Genomic DNA, 24,377 nt, shown 5'->3' on the forward strand with positions numbered 1-24,377 from the left:
CTCTGTTGCTTCATGATAGTAGTTAATGGATTAGTTAACACACATGGCAGCAGTCTTTTATGATCCCTGGTGCCTTAGTTCCCAGAGTTGTCTGGATGAGTTCTTGACTAATCACACCTATTTTGCTTCTTGGGTATGGCCGGATACTGTTTAACATGAAGACAAAACACCACATTTACCCAAAAGTTGCACTCATTTGCACTCTTACGATGCTATCCTGGTAGTCAGGAATAGCTGTAGCTTGGGAGAAAATGTCTGATCTGTTATACCACCACACCACTGTTGTGGATAACTGTAGCTATGTAAAAATTCACTTGTTTTGATCAGCCCCGGAAAAATAACCATGCTCCATCCTCCTTACCTGCAGGGGCTGTATGGAAAATGAGCTATTCCTTTGGCATAAAGGAATTTCTGCCCTACCGTAAAGCAGCTAGTTTATGCCATCAAAATACTTTAAAAGGGCTGTTGAACATTGGAAGGCAGAAAGTATGAAAAAAAAATTACTGTATTGAAAAAATAGAGACTTAAAGGACCTTACGTGTTGGTACCTGCTTTATTTCTTTCTTTGATATAAACACAACTCTCTAAATACAGGGTAGTGCGTACTTTTCCACTTTGGTGTGCTTTCTGCGTCCAGCATCCACTGTCTTGAGCTGCATACAGCTAACGTTGTTTGCTGTGGATGCTTGCTTTCTACTTTAAGAATAATTAGTTCAAAATTTAATTAAAAAATCACTTTCTCAAACACAGTATTTCTTCATATTCTCATTTGCTGTATTTAGACTAATTTGTCTTGACATTGCAGCTGTGCTGTTCTTTGTGTTGCACAATCTTTTGAGTTTTGTTTCATTAAGAATGGAACTAAAGAATTTGGGGAAGGGGAGGGAAGAAGTGCTAGACTGTTAGAAGTTAATTTGCCGTAAACCAAAATGTTGAGAACAGATTACGAAAGCTATGAAGTGACATGTAAATGCTTGTTCAGTTTCACACTTGTGAGAAATAAGTCATTAAAGCTGTGTGCACATGAAATAGATGTTCGGTTACAGCTACTGGGAATAGTTTGTTCTTACTGGTATATTTAGAAGCATAGAGGAAAAACAGGAATTGATCTCTAGGCTCCAAAAAACTTAAAGATTAAACTAGCTCTACTCTCTCTTCACAACAGCTTCATATGTTCTATATTTCTTACCTAGTTGCTGTACCTAAACTATAATGCAGGTTAGAAAATGCATGCTTGCACTCTGCTGTTGGGGTTTTTATTTTTTTTCCTAAAAAAAAAAAAAAATTTAAAAAAAAAAGCTAATTGAGTGAGGAGGATGCTTAACTGAAATTTTTTAATGTTGAACACCGTATAACTTCCCTGATTCCTCACCCTGATGTATCACCACACGATTCCTTTCGTCTACTATATTCTACTTACTGATTTCTCCTCAGTGTTGAAAAGTGTTTTATGTTTGTTTTTAATAAAAGACCCAGCTCTGACTTTTAAGTACTTAAATGTTTTGTTAAATGTCTTCCTCTGCAGCTGTGAGAGCTAAAACCGAAACCTAAAGGATCAAACCAGAAGGGAGATAGTTTGATTAAATCACTTGAGTTGATTTGAATTATTTTGGGGGCCTGGTTCATGACCTTTTATGTCATGGACAATACCAGATGTCTTACTTGGTATCTTCTAATACTTTTTTTTTTTTGTGGAGGATTAGCATGTCCATGCATCACCTCAGAAGACTGATGTGGCCTATGCTACCTGTTCAGACAAACTCCAGATGGGAAGGCCACCCAGGAGGCATCTTGGCCCTGAACCGGTCAAACTCTTAACTAGTTTCTCAGCAGTACCACAAGCACACAGAAGACTTCAGGTCTGGTAGGCAGATGTAGCTGAAGCTGAAAGAAACTAGAAACCAGAAACTAGGTTGATCTGGTTTATGTAACAAGCAGAAAAACTGGGGACCAGAGTATGGAGGAAGCTGCTTTGATCAAGGAAGTGGGCTGTGCCAGAAGCTCAGTAAGAACACTGATTTATTTGGGGATTGCTTATACCATGAAAGAGAATAACTTCACTTTGGGATTGTTTTTCCCAGCAAGAGGAGGCTGGGAGGAGTAGTGGGCAAGCCTTTACTCTGAGACTGGAAATGCGTCCCCCCCACATAGGGTGTGTCTGCCTCTGACAGTGCTTGTTTTTAAGTACTGACTCCCAGCTGTAGCAGATGGCTGGAGGGTGGCAGCAACTGAGATGACTTTCTCTGTCATCCATTTAGCTGAGAAGTTGATAGTTGACTGCTAGGTTTTGTATATACGATAGTTGTCCTATCTTTATAGACTGTCTCAGCTTCAGGTTTTAAATGGATTTGCAGGATAATGTCCCATGACAAAGTACAGGAGCCTGCTATGAATGGGCTGTTTCAGAATACTGAGGTCTCATGCAAAGATTTCAATGAATTGCTAATTGTCTTCAGAGCCGAGTAGCTATGGTTTTTTTCCTATGTGGCCATAAATGGCCTTTTAAGAGATGACTTACGTGAAGTGACTGTAGTTCTGCTGCTGGGAGTTGTTCAGTCTGCACTTGAATTGCTGAAGACGTCACCCAAAAGTGTCCTCAACAGGGTTTATTTGTCATGTGCCAATTTCCTCTTGAGTGAAAAAGGGTACTTTAGCCACAAGCTCTGAAAACTCAGTCTTTGTAATCTTTATAATTTGAAGGAGTGTAGCATGGTTAAGGCTGGGCTTTCTGAAATTTACTGCTCTGCAGTTGCTCTGGTTATTTCTCGTGTCTATATATGAGCCTGTGAAAATTCTCCTCTTCCTCAGCCATGGTTAAATGTACACATTTATGGACACCTAGTTATAGTTCATCATATTCAAAACAGTGTTATGGTAAAGCCAATATAAAAGGCAGTCCAACTAACCTTGGTGAGCTTGCCTGTTGTTTATCTCTTGGAAGAAAAAACTGATTCATGCTTTGAAAGTGGTAGGGGAAAAAAATCATCTTATTACTACTTCTTTCCCTTCTTTCTTTCCCCTGAGACAAACTCCAAGGTGAGTGCCTCTTCATTTCTGTAGTTGCTGTGGTTTTCAGCCAGAGCTTCAGTCTGCATTATCGAGCTTTCTGGCAACGCAAGGTGGCAATCAGTCATTCCAATGTGATGTGGACAGATAACTGAGACGTAAGTGGAAACTGTTGATGGAGCTGACTAATGCTCCGGCGGGGAGTAAATTATTAGCAGGACTGATCTGGGAGCATAGCTCTCGTAGAGGGATGGCGTGGAGGATCAGGGCTAGTGTACGCACCATCAGTGTTGCGGTGTGAAAGGCAGGCTGCAGATAAATAACACACTGTAAAACTTCCGTGCTGTCCAAGCGAAGCCTCTTACCTTTTCAGGCAGCGCTGCCCTGTGATGACTGGGCTTTGTTGCCATGCAACATGGGAAGAGAGGCTGAAACTTTGTGTGCCTGGCACAGATTAGTTTAACAGAGAGCTAAATTCTTGTCCAAGGCTCTATATAAGAGGTTTAGAGATCCCCGCCATGAGGAAAGAAACAAATGCAAGGCAGCTTGCTCTTGGATTATTTTTTATAATTAGCTTTGTTATGTAGTTATGACAGAATCTAGGAGCTGTATGAATCAACAGTAGGAAAGGCAAGGAGTCAGGAGGTCTGTTAATCTTCTATCATCTGCCAGCTGTCCAGTGAAAACACTCTTTTGTGTGGTGTTAGGAGGTCTGGATTAGTCTTTTAACACCTGCAGGCAAAAATGTTGTACAAGAACATGTGAAAATCATTAGAGCAAAACTGTCCTGACGTCTGTGATTGGAAAATGCAGACAGCATAAGAATGGAATTAGATGGATTCAGCTGTAGCTTGCATGTCTTTTAAGAATGCAGCTGACACGACTCAGACCAACAATTAAGCAAGTAGGAAATACTTAAGGGGCATTTGCATGCTCTGAGTTTGTATCCAAATTGCTTGGGAAGACCAGGTTTCTGGGAGGAATAAGCATTCATGGGACTGATTGAATTAGAACAGAATAATAGCTGTCATTAATAGATTTATGTATTAACTAGGCATGTTTGTGATTAAAAAGCATTGTCTGAAGTTCTTTGGCAATTTAGAAGTGATCTCATGTAATACACTAACAACCTGGAAGCTGCAGTAAATCATAACTACACGTACCATTTTCCTACTACATTGATTTTTTCAGCATATGGTGCTCTGCTTCATACTTATTTAAAAAAGGGAAGTGTTGAGTCAGCTTCAGAAAACAGATATGACAAAGGTGGGTATGCTAGCAGAGGTGATGTTCTAACAAATGCCTTCAATTTATTGCTTAAAACTTAATTTTTTAAAGGTGTTAACTCTGACTTGGGTTTTTAAACAGAATCAAGCTTTGTTATAATCAAGGCATAAAAACTGGAGGTTAAATCAAAGCTTCATTCTGAGGCTTGCTTTTGTTTTGTTTTGGAACTTTTAAAATAAGGAATTGATAATGGAAATTGATATCTTGTCTTTTTAGTTAGAGCAATGCTTATGGATACTAATAAAGGTGGAAAGTAATTTAGATTAGTAGATGTGTACTGTATTTTTTTATGTAAAAAATAACATCAGCAAAAACTCTGCCTTCAGTATTTCTTTTAATGTAAAATGCTTAAGATAAGTTAATTGGATAAAACTAACCATATCTAACTTCCAAAACACGCTGCCAATAATTAGAACTGATAATCGGCACTGGTCTTAACACAGATGTGCTGGATGGCGTAATTAAACACTTTGCATTCCTTTTTCTGTCTTGGAAAAAAAGGTGACTTCCATTTTAGGGTCAAATTATCTCCTCCTGATAGCTAGTCTCTTGCAGAAAAATAAACATGTCTGAGCTCAATTGATCCCTTAACCTTAGGATTTCTGGAGATATAATCCGTGCTGCCTTGCTGTCTGAATTCACAACCAAGCTGTAGATTTTCTGTTGGCATTTTTGACAAGCTCAGAAGTTCAAAACCTGTACAGTGATCTTAATTCTAAATTCTTGATAATAAACTGAGATAGAGGTTTTGAATGCTTATCGCTAATGTAGTATGTTCATGGTGTGGTTTTTTATTTTGGGCTTTTTTTTTTTCCTTTGTAGACCACTAAAGCATTCCTTCCCAAGATGCTGGAAATGAATCATGGACACATTGTGACAGTTGCAAGTTCCTTGGGATTGTTCAGTACTGCTGGAGTGGAGGTTTGTTACACTATAATTAACAGTAAATTTGGCACTTCTTGCTTAGGATAAGCTTTTTGTATTATCAGCTAGAGAAAATAAAGTAAAATCTTCAAAGATACTTGGAAGCCATACTTGGTGCTGAGTACCATATCAACACATGGCTCCGTTTGAGCAGGATCTGCAGGACTCGGGCAGCCACTGTATCCACCTACTTTGCAGGTGGACTTGCCGCTTAGAGTGAAAGCCTAGGATGGCTAAGGATTTCAGACTGCTAAATGATCTTTGAATTGCCTGATGAATTTAGGAACCTAAAAGGCGCCCACCTGCCTACTCCTGTCAAGACCTTCAGTGCTAAGCTTGAAGCCAAAGGCAAGGATTTTCAAAAGTAATGTCTTCTGTTTCCTGTTTATGTGGGGAAATGGCTGCCAGCCTTCCTTCCACAATATATGCCTCACCTGCTTTACTAGGCTTCCAGTTTATAAGCATTAGGTTGTTTAGTTGCTAGCAGCTGGTTGAGAACACCAGTTTGTAAGACTTGTTTGGTACATAAAACTAGGTTAGGATTAGAGCCTATTATCTTGCTTTTTGGGTCATTAGCACAAATGCATGTGTGAACAAAATTTATACAGCATTCATATTACGCCATAAGCACAGGCTTCTTTGCATATATGCAAAGGCTCAGTCCAGGACCTTAAGCCGCAGTGTTTCATAACAGAAATGAATGAAGCTGGTGTAACTTAAGGCTTATTAGAGTATTTACTGTCTTGAGAAAACTACAAAGAATTTCCTGGTCTGTGGGTGTGACCACCAGCAGAGGTGGACACATCCAATGGAAAACTCAAATGCTACTGCTGTCTATGCAATTATTTTTTAATGTTGCTGAACTTAATATTTTTGAGATATACAAGATATAGCCTCTTCTGAAAATTAAATAATATACTCAAATCTCCATCATATCTTCTGTTGAAACTAACCTTAAAAATAAAGCATTTAAGATTTTTACACATATGCCCTGCCAACTCTGCAAGCTTTTTTCAAATCTGACCCAAGGTCATATTAGGTATCTCAGTCCTTTGTTGTAAGACTTAATATTTAGCAAACTGGTAAGTGGAGTAACTTGATGTGTAAGCCTGCCTGATTCAAAGACTTGAATCCAAGGTAATATCCTCCTACATTCAGATTTCCTGCTTTCATGATTCTTTGCTAATTACCTCAAAAGTAAAGTGATAAATGAGTTGATGTGATGCTCTGTTCAGTGGGTGTCTTTTGTTGCTTTGAAAATATGTGCAGAATCACCTCAGATATGCATTGGCTTTGAACATGATTCATATCTGTTCTTTTTAAGTTGCTTTTTATTTTTTTGCCTTGTTCATTGCCAACACAGGATTATTGCGCCAGCAAATTTGGAGCTGTAGGTTTCCATGAGTCTTTGAGCCATGAACTGAAGGCTGCTGAAAAGGACGGAATCAAAACAACTTTAGTCTGCCCTTATCTTGTAGATACAGGAATGTTCAGAGGGTGCAGGATCAGGTGAGTAAAATTCATCTTCTGTCCTGTGTCTGTGGTGTCATAAAAGTACTTGAAGGTAGCTAAACTGTTACCATAAAAATATTAAAATAAGTATTACCTCTGCTTTTAATATGTTAGTGTGATCTGTAATCCTGACTCAAAAAAAGGGACTTTCTAAAAATCAGTTAATGTCTTCTGTACTTAGGCAACACAAGTTTTGAGCTATAATTCTTGTATCTGAACAGTGAATATAAAAAAACTGAAGTCTTTGTCCCTGCTGAGGCATTCCAAAGAAAGTGAGCTAATGAACTCTCCATTGAGGTCCGCAGTCTTTTGTGTATCTTATTAATCTGTCTTAATCAAATATTTCAGAAAAGAAATTGAGCCTTTCCTTCCACCCTTGAAGCCAGAATACTGTGTGAAGCAGGCTATGAGAGCTATCCTTACAGACCAGCCAATGATCTGCACACCTCGCCTCATGTATATGGTCACCTTCATGAAAAGGTAAGAGCTGAAATGCCAGTTCATTGGCAGTACAACTTATGGAGTACTAGTAAAATACATGAGCATGTCCACTTTCTGGGTATAAACACTCTCCCACCCACACAGGCCATAAGTGCCGTTTTGTTAGAATTCATAAGTCTTTGGCTTGCGTGAGTGTACGTTATTTGCTTGGGAAGCTCCATAAAACTGAGACCCTGTGTATTATGCATCCTTGTTTTACCCTTCTGGTATCTTCCGTTCTCCTTACATTCCTATTTTCTTTTCAACAGACTTCTCTTTCCTTTGTTTGGGTCCCTCTTTAGGACTGGGGCATGAGGCAGCTTCCAGCAAAGGAACCTCTAGCTGTTTGTCTCTAGAACCAGTGTGTAGGAGGGCCTGCCTGCGGATTCTCTAGGACTTGCACAGATAGGGTAGACAAACTCAATGTGCAGATTTACAGAACTGTTTTCAGACTGTAAGTTTGGAGGAAGGGCTATTTAAAGCCATTACCTCCTTTGTCCTGTAGTGCACTACAGGTTTTGGATGGGAACTCTGTTTAATCTGTAACCAGGCTGACATTTCAGTGGTGCAAGGTAATAGAGCCGTTGGCTCAATTCCACTTGTGCAACATCAATTGCATTCTAGTTTATAGAGAACAGCTTCACAGCTGTCTGTGTTTTGTTGTGGGTTTTGGGGTTTTTTTGGTTTGGGTTTTTTTGTTGTTTTTTTTTTTTTTTAAATCTCTAGTGTGTAGGAGGAACCTTTAAAACATAGCATTTAAACATAAAACATAGCATTTAAAACATAGCATAAAACATGTCTTATTTTCTTTCTGCAAGGGATGGTTGAAACTAAGAACCTTGGTGACTTTTATTGTACTTAAAAGGCAGTGGTTCTCCTCTGCCTCAAGTCTGTAATGGTGGGCAGGATCACCAAAGACTAGAGGAGCCTGCAGTGCTCACCTCTTTCCTGGAAGAGAGTATGTGTGTCTTCTGTCAACAAATCAAGACCACTGTCAGCATCTTTAAGAACTAGCTTCTTCAACCAGAAGCTCAGAGGGTGCTTCAGTGCTCTCTGTGCAAGCAGTGCCTTATGCAGCAACAGTCACATCAAAGGCCTGTTACCCAAAGGGTCTTGCTTCAGTACTTTAGCTTCCAACAGGGAGATCAAAGCTTCTGCATAATCTGTGCCCCAGGCAGCAGCACTTAGATCAAAGGCCCTCCAGTGGCTACTGCACAAGCAGTACTACTGGCAGCAAGGACACCTGTACCAGTGACATCTATTTCTCAGTGTTTCAGTGGTCATTACTCCTAATGGCTAGACTCTGTGCATTGCTTTCCACTGAATGAATGTCTGCTGCTATTTGCTGGGGCTGAGGAAATCCCATCTTAGTCCTTCACCAGAGATCCTGAGTACTGTACTCAGTATAAATAAAGTAAATAAAATAAAGGTAACATTTTGTGGATGTGGGAAGGAGGGGAGGGTCTGTAGCCAGGTATCCGTCACATAGTCACCTCTTGGAATTTTATCTGGAGGGGGAAAAAGGAAATTGCTCTCTTTACTTCAGGCCTCTCTTTTTGAGGGTAGATGATTGAGTTTAGAATGTAAGTCAAGGTTGTTAGACATCTGGTGATCAAAGAATGGCATTAACTAACACTAATCCCACATTAAAGATTATCTTAAATGTCTGATGACCTCTGCTGATGTGGCTTTGAGCAGATGCTTTGCTTTTAGTAGGCCTTCAGTGATGCTCTTGCCCCCCTACCCCCTCCCCCCCCTTTAAAACAAGCTATCACACTGCTTGTGAAGAAGCAGCAGGAAATCTGCTCTAAACTGGAGGCATGTGAATAAGCAGCTGCTTCTTCCTTTCTGCTTGCCGGTGTGGCTGGGACTCCAGAATTTCAATTTTCTCTGTAAGTATCCCCGAGAAGAAAAAAAAAAAAATAAAAAAAAAAATCCTTTAAGTCTGTTAGGAAGCCTTTCCAATAGCTATTATGTTGCTTTTAAGGAGACCAAGTACGTAGTGGAAGCAGAAGGGGTTTTTTGTGCTGTCTTCTAACACTTTTATAACCTCTTTTTCACAGTATTCTGCCCTTTGAAGCAGTTGTATGCATGTACCGGTTTTTGGGTGCAGACAAGTGTATGTACCCTTTCATCGCGCAAAGGAAACAGGCTACAAACAACAATGAAGCAAAAAATGGAATTTAACACTGTTTTGGATGGACTAACCTTTAGAGGTGAATATGAAAATATTACATGACTGAATTGCGAAGTGCACTTGCATCTAACAGATGCAAATGTCAACATCTTACTGTGGCATTCTCTTGGGTCCTAAACCTGTGTATTGAACTCTAAAAATCAATGGGTTTTTTATATACTGTAAATAAAACTGACTAGAGTACTTGGAAAATGTGATAGGTAAGCAAAGTGAATTTACAGTGTAGCTGCCACCGTCGTCCTTTAGAATATCACTGTATGTACAGTAAACTAGTCATACTGCTTCTTGTAGGGATGCACTGTGTCATGTCTCTTCCTCAGCATGCTGAGGTTGATAAGAGCTGTCTCCAACTAGAAGATGCAATGTTTCAGAAATTGTTTGTCTTTCCCTATGTTATTTGGGAAGGGGGAGGGAGGGAAAACTTGAGATTTAAGCTACTGCTTATGACCTCTTAGCAAATTCAAGGACAGTTTCTGAATGCACCTCTTCATGTTCACCCAAGAGCTCTAAAGGACACATGGCCAAATTGTGGTGTAATTCTCTTTTGTAGCAATTGTGCGTGTTCTTTTTAAACGAAGATAAAAAGAAATTTGTAAATCTCTGCCAATTCAAAGGCAAGTGAATGTCTCGTACTCTCAGAGCAAACTTGTACTGGGCATCTGGTTTTCTAGGAATGCAGTCAGTGATTGAAACTGACTTTTTTCAAGTCACTTGATTTGAAATATGCTTTGTTCTGTTTCCCTCTATATGCCAGAGTCCAACTAATACTATGGACTATATGTTTCTTTTCTTCCTCCTCATTCTTCCTTCCGACAGAGTTCTCCCACCCCTAAGGAAGTTGTTGTATTAAATTTCTGTAACTGGACTTGTGCCTAAAAGACAAAGCAACTCAGCTGAGATACAAACTGTTTATGTAAGTGCTGGTCATATGCCAATTATTAGCAAAGGAAAAATAGAATAACGCCTGATGCAACTCTACATGCGGAATATGGAAGGGTGTAAAGATTTTTTTTGAGTTGTACTCACATTGTAGAACAGCAAATGACATTTTTACAGTATTTTTTGTAAAGCAAACAATTTTGTGCCTTGAATAATTTGGTAATCTGTATTAGTGAAGCATTGTAAAAGTGAACTTCTACCTCTGTATCTTAATGTATACCATCCACTTGTAAACTACTATCAGACAAATTGTGATTACTTTTTTAGAATGTCTTGTTAAATAGTGACCAATGCCTGTGGTTATTAAAGTGAGCCACCTTTTCCTTAAAACAGTGATTGCAATGCTTCCTTGAAAGACTAAACTAATGCAAACTACTTGTGCCTGTTCCATAGCTCTTTAGTATCAACACAGTTCAAATATTTATTGCTCAGTTCCTGTATCCAGTTCATCAGCTACATGGTTTACAGTGTAATCTCTTAAGTCTATCACTAAGTACTGTGAAATTAGGCTTTAGGAGCTGACAGTTTTCTATAGTTTCTAAACTCATCGATGAAGTAACTGGTCAAAGAGCTTTTGAAGAATATTCATTTTGGTTTTCTATGGAGCTTCATTTAGATCTATATAAAAATGACCCAGTGTGGATGCAGTTTTAATGAATTTAAATGTAAATACTGTTTCAGTACAACTGCAGTTATTGCTTCATATATATATCATACATACAAAAAAAAAGGTATCTGTGTGGAGAATAGTGTTGTTAACTAAGCCTGTTTAGAAATTAAAGTAGAAGAAACTGTTTACATTAACCCTTACTCCAAATTCCATGCTCTTTTGAAAAAACTTCTTAATGACTTCCCCAGGGCCAAATTAACTCCTGTGTTATTACAGCAAAGTCACTAAAAGCAAGTACAGCAAATTTCATTCTATTACATAGCATCATTTTAAAGCACACTTCTTTCTAAGATGTCTCAATCTATATTGCTGTCTTGGACTAAGAAGCAACTTTTAAAGTTTAATATATTGATACTCAGGACACTTATTAGCCTGATATAACATGAAAAAAAAGAAGCTGCCCAGTAATATCAAGTTTCTATAAAGCATTGCGCCAATTTACAATGGTTATAGACTTACTTAAAAAGTAGGTTCCAGGGCTTGTAGGGCTCTAATTATTGAATACTTTGTCATCCTGGTTTCTGTACTACCATTCCAGAAATATGATGGTCCATCTCAGTTCTTGAACTGTGTGGCTGAGGGGTGGCTTGTGCGCGGTGTGCTCTGTGAGCACGTTTCTAAAACTTTTTCAGACCCTTAACTTTTCACCTTCTATTCAAAAGTCAATTAGTTACATATAGAGAAAGGGGATACCAGATACCTTGTAGATCTGGTGAGAATTGCTTAAGTGCTTGTGGGGAGAATCTCTGAGCCTAATTTCATATTATTCTAGTTTGTCAAGTAATATCAAAGTTATTGCCCGCAACATCCCTGGAGGCAGCTATGGTTCCAACCTTAACAAAATGGATAGTGCTTGTCTTGAAAAATGGGAGACTGGGCTTAAATTCAATTCAAGCCTCCAGAGAAACAAATTCAAAGTGTCAGTTTCTCCTGATGTAGATAGGCTGCTTTAGAAACAATCCTGAAACTTCTGTCACCTCTAGTCACACCTTAAAAAAATAGCACATAAAGAAGCTGGTCACCTGTCCGAGAGGGTTTTTGGCTGACTTGATGGTTTCCAGTTGCACGGGTGACTCCTATGAAGCAGGAAGAGAAGACTTGTGACTGAGGATGGAGTGGGAACTGGGGTTTCCCCTCTTTAAACAGCTGCAAATACCATGTGATACTGAGAGTTTCCTTTAGCACTACAATCAGAAACTATGAGAATTACTGTGTCTCTACAGGGTGGTGGCTCTACACCAATTAACTGATAGACTGAATTATTTCAGCACAAAGCCAGTGCAGTTTAAGTAGCTCAGGTAAAAGTTTAAATTAATACTTTAAACTAGTAACTAGGTGTAGGAATGTTTTCCTTCATTCTGTAAGATGATGCTGCAAAAATTTACTGTTACATCCAGATGAGCCAATATGGGCGCATCTCTTGGTATCTTCCTGTCTTTGTCTTGCTGTAGCAACCAGATGGGATAGGCAGCTGATGAAAGTGTTCTCAGAAAGCTTCTATCTTAATGGTGCTAAGCTTATAGTCATGTATATGAGGTGTTTGAAGATCATTCTATAGCACTGTACTTCCCCTTAAGCAGGACAAATCACACCCTTATCTTGGCACATCTACAGTGGTGCTGTTAACCCTAGTTAACAGTCAGTGGAGAGAAATCGGGGCTACCTGATTTAGGGACTTGGAGTTTTTTGGGGTGTTTTAGTTTGTGTTCCTGTCTGATGATTAGATACTTTCACAACACAGGAACTGGCTGCTTTCTCACAGAATCACAGAGTGGTAGGGGTTGGAAGGGAACTCTGGAAATCATCTTGTTCAACGGCCCTGGTTGCACAGGCACACCCAGAGCAGGGGCACAAGAACACATCCAGGCAGGTTTTGAATGTCTCCAGGGAAGGAGACTCCACAACCTCCCTGGGCAGCCACTTCCACTGCTCTGTCACCCTCACAGGAAAGAAGTTTTTCCTCATATTGAGGTGGAACTTGCTGCGTTCCAACTTGTGCCCATTTCCCCGGTGCTGTCATTGGGCACTAATGAAAAGAGTCCAGTCCCAAAGTCGTCTTGCCACAGAAGATGTCTGCATGACCAGTTCAGACATCATCATCTGTGCTTGGTCAGAGGAATGGTACCTTAAGGGTTTGTATGTGTTCTGTTTAAACCAAATCTCAGAAGGTGTGAGAGAACTTTTCCCTCTCTGAGGAATAAAATTCCTCAGATTTGCCCTGTGGTAAGTATATGTGCATAGACAGTTGCTGCAATATAACCGGTACGTCAGAAGTGTGCTCACAGCCAGGCTTACCTTGTGGTAGCTTACTTCTGGGCTTACACTTGGAGAATTTGTCTGTGTAGTTCCCACGTAAATGTCTACACAAATAGTTCTCTAGCGCCAGGCTCAGTGGTGCCCAGAGACAGGGCAAGACGCAACGGGCACAAGCTGAAACAGGAGGTTCCTTCTAAACATTGGGAAACACGTTTTCACTGTGAGGGTGACCAAACACTAGCACAGGTTGCCCAGAGAGGTTGTGGAGTCTCTACAGAGATATTCAAAAGCCATCTGGACATGGTCCTGGGCAACCGCCTCTAGGTAGCCCTGCTTGAGTAGATGACCTCCAGAGGTCCCTTCCCACCTCAACCATTCTGTGATTCTTCCAGAAAAAAAGGGAGCCTAGTTTCTGGTTAGTAGACACACTATGAATGTGAATTAGCATTTCTTACGAGCTTGACCATGTAGGAAGGAAATGTAGAGTAATCTGAATTCACATCTCCTATACCCACCTCCTATATGGACAGTCCCAATGGGAAGTGGAGCCTCGATTAATTTCATTAACTTTATGTAGCTCAATAGAAGACTGTAAACCTAGATTTTTCCTCTATCTGTATGATAAAGGTGTCTGGGGGAGCAAATTTATCCATGTAAAATCTGAGCTGTTCTCAAAGTGAGTCTTCCTTCTCTTCTGTTCCCTACTCTTTAAAAGGAGTCTGGGGTCGCCAGGTTACTAGACTGGGTGTGCCCGTTAAGTAGTTGGAGTGAGATAAAACAAGTTTGGCCTTCAAATATCTTTGCTTTTAATGTTATTAGTTTCTCATACCATGTACTTGTTGGTTATTTTATGTATGAATTTAGCTGTGGATTGGAGCCCATAAGCTAGATGCCAAATATAGTAAAAATCGTGCTTTCCCCCACACCCTGTTAGGCCTGTTCAGATGGTGTATGTAGAGTTGTTAATGCAGACTAAGTACGTACTTTAACTTACATCATACTGACTTGTGCAGAAGACCTTTAAGTGGGGTAAGCTAATCAGGAACGATACCCTTTTACTTCATAATGAATAAATAATTCAGGAGCAATCATTATTCTTTACATTCAAGCACCATCATTGCTTGCCGTAGCTTTTGTGCGTAGACAAAATCTGACGAGCCTTGTCTTTAGGAGCAACTTGGGGAAAATCAGAGGAATCGAAGCTGTGTAGTGAACACACAAAGAGGATTAAGTTATGGACCGCTGTGGTTCTAAAAGTGTGCATCTGCACAAGAGTTTAAAGCATATAAAAACATTAAATTAACCTCTGAATTTGATTCCTAATTTTTCTCCATCTCTCTGAGTAGACAAGTCCTAAGCATCTGTACAACAAAACTGGATGATCATAACACAAAAGATAGTCTGGTAAGTATTTATCCTCAGAGTCTGTTTCTGTCCATTAATGCTTTAAACCCAAGTTTTCCAAGTACAGAAACTTTGGGGCTCTGCTCAGTTTTCCGTTGCTGCCAAGTTCATACCCCATGAACAGGAAATAAAACTGTCTATCACAGAGATAAGGTCTTCTAACAGCCCCTGAAACAGGGGGTTAGGCAGAACTGTTTGATGAGGGCACCTGATTTAAGGCTGACTTTGTCATGAAGCTCCTAACCCCAAATTCCTGGCGTTTAGTCACACAGCTGCTGCCCTCCTTCGCAAAAAGAGCTGGGGAATCTAGGGATGGTCCCCAACAACGTGTATGTTTTATGTCACTATGTAAAACCCCAAAACCTGGTATAATAATTAGCCTGTTATGTTTCAGCCTGGCCATTAAATGCTGATGTATGTAATGACATAAAGTATGGCTTTATCGTGCCATCAAAGAAATGGAGAAATTTGTACTAACTTTTTTTAAACATAGTTTAAGTGGACAACCCAAATATTTAAAATAACTTTAGAAGTAACATTCCGGCTTACATACTTATCTATCTGCTTAATGCTGACAATACACAAACAATTCATTTCTTCCACAAAAAAAAAAAAAAAAAGCTTTTGAGCTAAATGATGAATGTGCAGAAGCCAGGATCAAGCGTGTGTGTGTGCGCGCGCGCCTGTGTTTGTGCATAAATTCAGTTAGCAGGATACTTGTTTCCCTTTTCCTAGACAGGGCAATTGTAGCTCTTAGCCAAGAAGACGCAATGTATTTTGAAAAAATGAAACCTTTAAACACATCCCTGCCCGTACAGGCTGACTAAAGTGCTTTCAAAATATTAGCCTGTTCTGATTGAAAACATTTTGGCAAATGATGTGCCTGGGCCAGTGTCTATGGCACTGGGATAACTGGAGCCTTTCTTTCCTAATCCAATTATCAATAAAAGCTGCTGTGGCAGTGGGACATAGGGAATAGCTAGAGCTGAGCCACAAGGAAAGCTAGTAGCTGCATCAGGGAACAGGTCTTCAGTGGGAGAGGAAGAATGGGGTGCTAAGATGGGTCTAGGGATCTCCCCTCCATACCCTGTGCTAGCAGCTTCTGTTGTAGAGTGCGTGCATGCACAGCGTCCCGCTCGTGTGCTGGCATCCAGCCCTCTCTTCTCATTGCAGCTGCAAGCAGCCACAGTCCTGGGCTCATCTACCAGTCCTCATCTACACACATCCTGCTCAGAAGTTATTCTGGAATAACTACACTTAAGTGTGTGCCTGTGTTTGTGCATGCGTGTGTGTGCCCTTATGTTCTGCAATAAGCATAAACTGTTCCAGTCTAACTTAAACAAGAACAGTGCTCTGGAGTAAGAAGTTCTGTGCTCTGGGACTTACTCAGGACTAACCAGTGCATTTTGAATGCCTGTTGTACTCTCATCTACATCAACTGTCAAGTCTAAACAAGCCCATAGAAGATAATTACAGACCTTTATTGGGACACGTCCACTTAAGCTACAGATAAGCAAAGTTAGCTTAAACCTGTTCTATTTTATGCTGTTTAGAACAAACCTTACTCGATAAAAGTCAGGTCTTTACATACATCAGTAGTTAATGGGCAGGCAGAAGCTTGCCAGAGTGATTAGGATGTTCAATTTTCCTGCCACACTGAGAGCCAGGAATATTGACCTATCCAGCTGCCTTAGAAAGGAGCTCCTGCCTAGTTAAACCTCTGGCGTGTAAGGTGAGATGTTTCATGTCAACAGCAGGATCAGAGAAGATGGAATTAAGGCCTCCCAAGTATCCCAGAATCAAGCTAGTGTCAGTGCTCATCATTTTATGGGTGTCTGCACAGAGGTTTCATCACCAGTTCTTGTCTTGTTACTCCTGCTAGTTCAGCATCGCTTCTGGTAGCAACAATGGGAGCCCCAGTGCAGCTATGGCTCCAAGGAACCGGTGTTTCCTCAAGGGCTCTGCTTTCCCGGGTCTTGCCTGTGAACTGCAATACTTGAAATGCTGAGGACTGGCAGCTTCTTGTCCAGCAAGCGCTCACAGTGGTGGGAAATAAGCGTGAGGAAGATGAGACCATGGCTTCCAGCGGAGGGCTCATAAACCAGAACAGTCCAGCAAAAACACTGATACATGGATTTTCTCATCTCTCATTTGTATTCACAATCCAAACAACCTGATAAGAAATGCCAGCTTTTCTCTGCTTGCAGCGACTCAAAATAAAAATAATTTAAACAATTGTTGTCTATATTTTAATTCTGAACTTACGGAAGTGACCACTTCTCTGGTTGTTTAACTAACAATTCTGACATTTAAAAATAATGTGTGCCTTATATAATACATCATCTGTTAGCATATGCAAAATAAGGCACTTTGTTAGTCCCAGGGCTAAACTGGGAATTTCTGAGGAATATTAGGGGGGGTTCTGAAAATGCAGGTTGTTCAAGCGATAGTTCAGTCTGGTCTAGCGTTCTTTCACATCTTTATTTTGTGTAGCAAACTAGATCAAGTGGAGCAATTAGAAAATGTGCAAGTGTCCTTACTAGATAAGAGAACAAATTAAGCTCTCTGCAGTAATGTCAGGTCTGTGAAGAGGTTATAAACTTTGGGAGTAAGTTTTTAAAACTAATTTGAGCTATATTTTAATATGGAAACCTTATTTATAGGCAGAGCACTTCTGAGCCACAGCTGTTGGTGAAATGGTGTCTTCTCAAGGAAATAACTCATTTCTCCTTTACCAAAAGAGAACAGTAGTAACTTTCACTAAGTCACTGTCCTACTGAGGTTGGGACTGGGACTGGGACAGGGACAGGGACTGGAAGAAAAGTTGTGCCCAAGTTCTCCATTCCTGGAAAAGACACAAGATTTTAGCTGAAATTAACAAGTACAATAGACTTGAAGGTAAGTGTTTGCAGAGTCACTCCAACAGGCAGCTTTTAACCTTCTCTCACTTTTTAGTATTATAAATATATGCAGTCCCCTGTGATGAAGATTCTCTGAAGGCCTTGAGCATCTAGTAAGAATGGTCAGGTCAGCCAAGGCAGCCCCTTTTTTCTGAAGGGGCAAAATTACCCATGAAATTCCACAAGCCTTGATCTTGTGGGACCCAAGTTTCTGGTTTTCTCGAAAGATGCATATTTTCATTTTTGCCTTCCTCCTGATGCTAGAATGATCAGATTTGGAGATGCTGTCAGTGTTCCTGGGATTCACCTTGGGAAGCCAAGCCTTTGTTACTAAATATTTGGAATCGGACCTAAAATTATTCTCTCACTAGGGACTCATAACACAATCTGCTGCCTTGAAAATTCTTACACGAAACAGCTTGTGGGACCGGGATGGCTGGGAAGCGGAGAAACTAATACGGCACTCTGGGCCAGAGGGAGCAAGGCAGAGCAAAAACTAAAGCCCCACTGGGAAATTCATTAACCGCAGCTCCTACAGCTGCTGTAACTTCCTGTTCTGTCACTGTCTGGAGTTTTTCCTTGAGTCCCACTCCCTGAAGACAATTCCAGTGTCATGGTCAGGACTCTGAGGTTTCTCACCTGCTGAGGTGCTGCATCCCCACCACCTCCTCTCCCTACCAGGGGCGAGGGGCCTGACCCAGGCCAAGAACCGAACCACACGGGCAATGTGAGACCTCCCCATCTGTTGTGTCATTCTCACGAGGACAAAAGGGAAGTTATTTACCATCATTTTCATGCGTTTTCTTCTCTTCCAGACTACATCGAGAAGTTTCAAGTGCCCACAGCAAAACAGGAGCGATAGTTACGACTGGTAGGCCGGCCTGCGGACAGGTGTGCCTTTTCCGGAGAAGTTGCCCTTTGAGCCTTTGTGCTGCACTGTCCACCTACAGTCCTATGAAAGCATTTCTAGCCCCAGAAAAATAAAACACACGGTCATAGGCAGAAAGCACATATCCTAACACCCATTTCACCTGGCAGAAAAAGTGTGTGAGAATGTACGTGCATGAACAGGAGTGTATATAGATAGCTAAGAATCTCTGACTCCTTGGGCAGTGGGTTTTGCAGGCAGCTCCAGTGCTTCCATAGGTAGTCATTTTCTGTCAAGCACCTTTTCCTTCTCCCCTGGTAGGAACCAGTCGCACATGCAGCTTTTTCAAGAAGACACCACACATGGGAGAACCTTACCCCTTAAAACAGACAAAGCGAGGCATAAGTTGATGAAACATGGAGACAAGCCCTTCCCAGTCTCACCAGTACCCTGGTCTCTGACCAGCATGTCATGCCCACCAGTGCTGTCAGCCGTGTGCAGCAGTTCCCTCGTGGAATGGCTCCGGATCAAGTGAAGCCCTTCCATATTGCAACCGTGGTTGAACTGCTTGCTTTTCAAAGATCAAAGTTGTTAGGACAGATCTGTCACTTGAAGCCGTCCAGGCAGGCTCCCATTAAAATTAGTGAGATTCATTGGGAGGTGGAGGCTTTTGCTGTTGAAACAGCCACTGCTTGCATGCCAGCAGCAGCAGAACAAACCCAAAGGTCAGATGGCCTGGCAGCAGTCTGGAGTAGACAAATTGTTGACTTTCCTCCTGGTGTCCCATGAAAGGGCCCTACTGCCATTCTGTCATATGGCTTTGCCTGTCCTATGCCAGTGCTGAAGTCCCTGGCTCATGGTAACCCAGCTGTGAATTCAGGCCGCAGCTCCCCAGCCAAGCAGAAGAGCTGGAGAAGGACAACTGAGATGTAAAGGGAGGAAGGCATAAAGGCTGGCAGGAGACCTTCCTCAGACAACGCTGTGTTGCAGTACTGTGTCTCCAGTCATTAAATCACTGCCCGCTGTGCCTCCAAGCATTCCACTGCATTGTTTGGGCTACAAATTCCTGGTAAAAACTGTTATTTGGATAGCACACATTACAAAAAAAAAAAAAATAATAAAATGGTTTGCATGTCATCTTAACTACTGGATCATCTCACTTCTTTGCAAATCCTTCCTGTATGAGTACCTCTGCCTTCTTCCCTAGATAGTCATGCTGTGTTAGATCAAACCACAGATTTTCATCCTGGTCTAAGTCTTTGAGTTTTCAGGTTACTTCACTCGGACACTTCATTTAACTACTAAATCTGCTTCACATGTCAGATCTGTAGACATCTAAGCAGTGAGTGTGCTTGCAAAGAGCAGTAGTTATTAGCAAGCGCACATGCAAGGCAGACTGGCATTTGAAAACAAAGCTCAAACACAGAGAAACAGAATTTTATAGCTGTCTACCATGCATGAAAAGCAGATCCAGCACACAAAAATAGCCCCCTAGTTCTTAAATCTGTATTTTGAACTGACTTTCAACCAGGTGTTTCCACTTTAATTTGATCCCAGGCATTCCTAGAGGTGATGTAAGATCCAGATCCACAAGGTAATAATGAAGTCAAGAGTTGAAAAATTATCAAGGCCTAATCTGGCAATTTAGTCCCTTGTAAATCATTGTGGTTAGTTATTGCAGGGCCATTCTTACCAACCAAGTTCTCTTGAGACTTAACATTAACTTCGCCACCTGTATGACTGTCAAAGAGATAAATTTCCTTGAAGGGAATCTTCCACTCCTGACTTTATTTATGACTGGGGGGAAGAGGATGGATTGACTGGGAAACTTCAACAGCAAGGGTCTGCATATGCTGAATCAGAGAGTGATGCAATTCATTTAATCTGTTTGATATTACACATAAGGTCCCAAAATGAAACATACAGGATTAAGAAATTCTTCTGGCCTGTTTGCTGGACAGAAAACTCTAATAAAATGTAGCCAATTGCTGCATTTTCTTCTTTTTTATTTTTTTTAAGCAATCAGACCCAAAAGTAAAAAGATCACATCAGAGTTATTGTGTAACCTAATACTGCACGTCTTTCAGAGCACCTGTGTGCTCAGCATCCCTATGGCTAATACCCAAAAAGTGTATCAATGAGTTTGAAAACGCTCCTCTACTGGGAGATAAACAAAAACCCAGGGTAATAAAAATAGCTCAGTGGGATGGAACCTTCAGCTAAATGCCTGTGTTACAGGAGCAAACCATGTGAGAACGTGGGGGCTCTGAGCTGTGTTAGCGAACTGAGCAGCTTGTGTCTTGAATCAAAGATAAAGCAAAATGCTTTCACAGTCTCAAGTTTGAGACTTCTACACAAAGCATAAGCTCAAATTGCTGCTCAGACTTTTTTTTTTTTTCTTTTTTAAGCAAGTCCTTTAAAACAACTGAAACTTGAGTGGACCAGAGTAAAGAACAGAAAAGAGATTCTAGGTTTTAAATCTGTTATTTCCTGGACACACCAGTTGCTTCTGACAACATTTTCTTGAGCTTCTTCAGTTTGAAATGATACAGCTTATAATGTGGGATTTGTAGAGAGGTACTGGGTATGGACACACACACATGCATGCCACGAAACTCTCAGCCTCGCCTCCTCTCATTCAGTACCCTGAATTTGCATCCAAACCACACAGCTTATTCTGTGTAAAATCTGTCCATGTGGCAAGCAATTTTTTAACGCTTTCTAACGCAGCAGTTTTGCATATATTTGTCATAAGTGGTACTATATTAAATCCAGCTAGTTGATGCTGCCTCTGCCAAAAGGCAAGAAAATGGCTTCCATGGCTTCTCTACCCCATCACAGTTGCTGACCACACAAAGCAACTAGTGTAAAGAAACATTTTACCTGAAATTACACAGACTGCCTCATTTCCTAAGCTTCTTAGAGGTACTTGTTTTGCTATTCTGTACTCTTGGAGACCGCTGGCAGCGGCAGAAGGGCAGAAAGCTCCTTGTTCCTCCAGGCTGATTTACCTGCCAACACAGTGAAAATAACCAACAAGCTGGTCTTTATCATCAGGGGCTTTTCAAAGATTTGTGAGAAGGTGTAGGGTTGCGGGGGGAGACAACATCCTTTCAGCCGAGGAGAATGTCAGTATTGAGAGATGTAAACTAAGGAACAGATCGATGGAGAGAAACCTGTAGAGCTCTGGAACATGCAGTGAGCAAAGCTGGGAATAAAAATGCATCTTAAGGAACTGGACAAAGTAAGTAAGATGATACAGAGTTAAGGGAATACTAAGGATATGATTCGGAGATGTTTCTTTTCAGGATGTGAATCCTGCAAGCTCTTTCTATTCAGCTGGATGGTGGGCAATGCCAGGACTGTGGTCTTCAGCACTGGTCCCATGCTCCCTGGTAGGAAATGGGGAGCAAGAGCCAAAGCCCTTAAGCACTTCTGAGGGCACTAGAAATGTCTTCATGTGGGTGGAAGCCTTTCTAGGCTCCCTGGGAACACAGGGTCAATCAAGCTGTTGGTGAGGATATACTCAATATCCTTTCTAATGCCCACTGGCATTTCTGGAAAAGACTGAGAAGTTTCAGGTCCAGAACCCCAGCAGTCCACAGCCCAAAAGACCTTGGGCTATTTAGAAACCATTCACTCAGTTAAATTCATTACATTACTTTTGATTATATTAATGTTACCCTTTTTTTGACCCAAACTTTAGCCAAATTTGTGGAGCTGCAGGTGTTGCACGGGAAACCGAAGATGGAGTCAGCTGTCTCTCTGAGGCAATCCTGTTTACTTACAAAAAAATTCTGAAACTATGCTTTCCCTCGAGGTCTCAAGCAGGTGACAGTCCTTTTTCTCCCTGTTCCACGTTGCTGTCAGCCAGTGCTCCACTCAGGATACTGCCTCTCCCCAGGCTGTTCTCAGAATCACATTTCTGGGCAAATTTAGCAATGAAGGAATAACCCGGGCAGCATTGGAAGGGGCACAATAGCACAGCCTGTTTTGGGGGAGCCTTGGTAATGCATTTCTGAAATGGGTTGGTCACTGAGTTAAAAAAGAAAATACAGAAGCGACCAGAATTCGGTTGTTTTCCAGACAAGTCCCACCACATTCAGCTGTGGAGCCATGGTCCTGTCTGTGCTGCCTTGCTGGCCTGAGAACCTTTCTTGCTTCTGGCCCAGCTTCAGCCAAGGAAGACTCTGGGAAGCTGTGTGGTGGGAAAGGTCCTTTCTCATGCACAGGTGGCAAAGCTTTGACTACTGCTTCCTTCTTCAGTCAAAACATTTCAGGCTTGTTTCCTAGAAGAAAGACACACTCTTTTTCAAGGACCCATTTTTCTTCTTTCTTTTCTTGTCCTATGGGTCAAACAAACATTCAAAGCAAGCTGGGAGGGGAGGAGTGCATCTTAATGTCCCAGTGATAAAGTGACTGGGGAGAGCAGCTCGTGGATTCAATTTCTTGCTTTTTGCCTAAGTCAGGCCAGCCAGACCTGTAAGCCTCTTCCTCCATGCAGCCAGAGATCTTCCAATTTCTGAATTTTGAGGAGCTCAAGCAACCAGATGTCCACAGCTCCCTGACAAACAACTTCTGCAGCACATCAGCCCCACTCACTGCACATGAGCAGTCAGGTCTGTGCATGCATAGGGTGTCCTCTGTGTCCGGGCTGCTCAGCTCAAGTACTATACTGCCAGGTTGGCTTTAAACTCTCGCTCATCTCTTGCCCTTAGTGCCTATGGCCTTCCTTTGCCTTCATCTGCAAACTGGGGCTATTTGTATCCTCTACTGGCCTGGCCAGACTGCAGGCAAGTCATATGGCAGACTTGCTGGCAGAGGGTGTATTTGTGTATGTGCAAGATGACAACTGTATGATCTACAGCCGATTTCCCTCCACCATGCTATGCCAGAGTCTGCAGTGAGAACCACGCTTTGATAGGAGAGCTGGGAGATGGCTCTGGCTTTTGCTGGCCAGGAGCTTAGGAGCAGGGTGGGAAAACAGGGCAAGAGGGGTGAGAGGCCACCCTCATGATGAGTGCTTTGGAGGACTGGGCTTGGCTGGCCAAGGTGACAGGGACCTGGGAAGACAGGGAGGGCAGAGGGAGGGATAAGGGCAAGCACCAGAGTGAACAGGGATTGACCCTAAGTGGAAGCCATCTCCCTGTACATAACCATAAAAGAAGTGAAAGGGCTTGTGCAAGCAGTTCATTCTGGCATTTCTTAACTGTTGAGTCCTTGGATCAGTTTATTACAATATGTTTCACTGTATTGATAAGAACATATAAAACATACATATGCTTAAGATATGTTAAAATGAAAAAAATACCCCAGCACTTCTAAAATAACATTGGTCTTATAGAAAACTAATTAATCCTTTCCCAATCCCTCTTTCCAAGTGTTATCTTCTGAAAAATGAGTAAGAAAGGCTGTAAAAGACAAAGCTGAAAAAAGAAGAGCCAATGTAATCAGGGCTGCGCAGAAATTTGGGGTTAAGTCCCACTGGCTATTTTTAAAATACAGCCCTGTAGAGAGAAGAACTTGTGTGTTCAAAGGTATGAATTAAGGCCATGTGAGTCCTAATTCTGAATTTCCTGGCTCATGTCAGTCTAAGTCATTATAAAAATGTGTGCATAGGGATGTAGGTACTTATAATCCATGCCTTTCAGCTATCTGGGATACACTTTTGTGTTGTTTGCGTATGAAATTTAACAATCAGCTTGGAAGAACGAAGCCTGAAGAAGCAAATCTTCAATTATAATTTGAGTACACACACATGATTATGAGAAACACAGCCAAATCAGCCATTAATTTTCCAAACATGTGAGTTTAAGATGATTTACTGGCAACTGGGTGCGTGCACAAGTATGCACACACACCATTGCTTGCATGAAGCTTTACAAGAAATCTCAGAAAATATCGTAGCCTGCTTTACAGAATTACAGTAAGAAG

The 24,377-nt window shown here is 41.3% G+C and overlaps 1 protein-coding gene across 3 annotated transcripts in view; it reads left to right on the forward strand.

Annotated features, from left to right (window-relative positions):
* Positions 1 to 19,584, forward strand: part of RDH10 (retinol dehydrogenase 10) — a 35,379-nt gene extending 15,795 nt beyond the window's left edge. For 2 of the 3 annotated variants that reach the window (XM_075085243.1, XM_075085245.1), the window contains exons 3-7: positions 5,116 to 5,214; positions 6,581 to 6,726; positions 7,078 to 7,209; positions 9,273 to 9,425; positions 10,223 to 10,675. In XM_075085243.1, coding sequence (XP_074941344.1) covers positions 5,116 to 5,214; positions 6,581 to 6,726; positions 7,078 to 7,209; positions 9,273 to 9,396 — 501 coding nt within the window. In that variant the 3' untranslated portion in view covers positions 9,397 to 9,425; positions 10,223 to 10,675. Of the gene's footprint in view, positions 1 to 5,115; positions 5,215 to 6,580; positions 6,727 to 7,077; positions 7,210 to 9,272; positions 9,426 to 10,222; positions 10,676 to 18,390 lie in introns of those variants that run through there. The other variant, XM_075085244.1, reaches the window with a different exon arrangement.
* Positions 19,585 to 24,377: the final 4,793 nt, after the last annotated feature.

The sequence above is a fragment of the Phalacrocorax aristotelis genome, chromosome 2, assembly GCF_949628215.1.
Source record: "Phalacrocorax aristotelis chromosome 2, bGulAri2.1, whole genome shotgun sequence".
NCBI lineage: Eukaryota > Metazoa > Chordata > Aves > Suliformes > Phalacrocoracidae > Phalacrocorax > Phalacrocorax aristotelis.